Source organism: Austrofundulus limnaeus, unplaced genomic scaffold (assembly GCF_001266775.1).
Source record: "Austrofundulus limnaeus strain Quisiro unplaced genomic scaffold, Austrofundulus_limnaeus-1.0 Scaffold3779, whole genome shotgun sequence".
NCBI classification, from domain to species: Eukaryota; Metazoa; Chordata; class Actinopteri; order Cyprinodontiformes; family Rivulidae; genus Austrofundulus; species Austrofundulus limnaeus.
The window spans coordinates 1-1,438 of record NW_013956181.1 but is presented as its reverse complement, the minus strand read 5'-3'; the positions used below and the strand labels follow the sequence as shown (position 1 = coordinate 1,438).

The 1,438-nt window shown below is 50.1% G+C and overlaps 1 protein-coding gene across 1 annotated transcript in view; it reads left to right on the top strand.

Moving 5' to 3' along the window:
• LOC106511989 (uncharacterized) overlaps window positions 1-221 on the top strand; it is a 1,869-nt gene extending 1,648 nt beyond the window's left edge. Inside the window, exon 2 of the mRNA XM_014000696.1 lies at window positions 59-221. Within this exon, the coding sequence (XP_013856150.1) occupies window positions 59-221 (163 nt within the window). The remainder of the gene's footprint in view (window positions 1-58) is intronic.
• Window positions 222-1,438: the final 1,217 nt, after the last annotated feature.

Sequence of the window (1,438 nt, the reverse complement as noted above, 5' to 3'; positions counted from 1 at the left end):
GGACAGTGATGAAACAGGAAGTGGGACAGTAACAGCAAGTGGGACAGTGATGAAACAGGAAGTGGGACAGTAACTGGAAGTGGGACAATGAAGTAAACAGGAAGTGGGACAGTAACTGGAAGTGGGACAATGAAGTAAACAGGAAGTGGGACAGTAACAGCAAGTGGGACAGTGATGAAACAGGAAGTGGGACAGTAACTGGAAGTGGGACAATGAAGTAAACAGGAAGTGGGACAGTAACAGGAAGTGGGGCAGTGATAGAAACAGGAAGTGGGACAGTAACAGGAAGTGGGACAGTGATGGAAACAGGAAGTGGGACAGTAACAGGAAGTGGGACAGTGATGGAAACAGGAAGTGGGACAATAACAGGAAGTGGGACAATGATGGAAACAGGAAGTGGGACAATAACAGGAAGTGGGACAGTGATGGAAACAGGAAGTGGGACAGTAACAGGAAGTGGGACAATGATGGAAACAGGAAGTGGGACAATGACAGGAAGTGGGACAGTGATGGACCTGTGGCCATGTCAAACAGACAGATCGATGAAGAAATAATCTGTTAATAATAGTTTACAGAAAATCAGCTTCAGGTTAAACAGGAAGCAGAAACAGACTTGGTTCGGTGGAAGTTTGGGGTTTTTTTCCTCATCACCCTCCTCCCTGTCTGCCTCAGAGTCAGGGCCGGACTAGAACCAGCAGCTGAACCAGAATCAGCAGCAGGACCAGCAGCAGGACCAGGACCAGCTCCGGTGACCCGGCTGGCCTTGACCTCATCGATGAAGGATTCGATGGCGGTGAACTTCTCGGTCAGGTCTCCCAGGTGAGCTTTGAGGGCGTTGAACTCCTTGTAGAGGTCGTCTAAGGCCTCGGAGAGCGGCTGGATCCTAAACCAGGACCAGACCAGGTCCAGTTCCAGGACAGAAACAAAATACATGAAAGCAAGAATAAGTAAATGCAGTTTGATGCTGGTTCTGTTTGACTCTGTTAGCTCCAAACATCTGGAAACGACTGGAAATAAAACCTTTCCTTCTGACCTCAGGGGTTCTGTTCAGGACAACTGGACCGGGTTGTGCAGACATGGACATACCTGGCGTAGTCCGGCAGCAAAGACTGGTGCTGGTTCTGCAGGAGGTCCCTCATCTGGGTCAGGATGTCAAACCTCCAGTCGTCCAGAACCTGAGTCAGGTTAGCCACGCCCCTCATGTTGACTCGCTGAGCTGGAACAGAACCATCACAGGAACCTCTTTATGGACATGAAGCTGTCTCTGAACCTTGGTTCTGATCCGTTCAGTCCTGCAGCTCTGCTGCTGTGGATCCTGCTGCTCCGACACAAGTCAGAGACGGGCTGCAGGTTCTGAACGAGCTGGAAAAACACAGGATAAACACACACACACACACACACACACACACACACACACACACACACACACACACACACA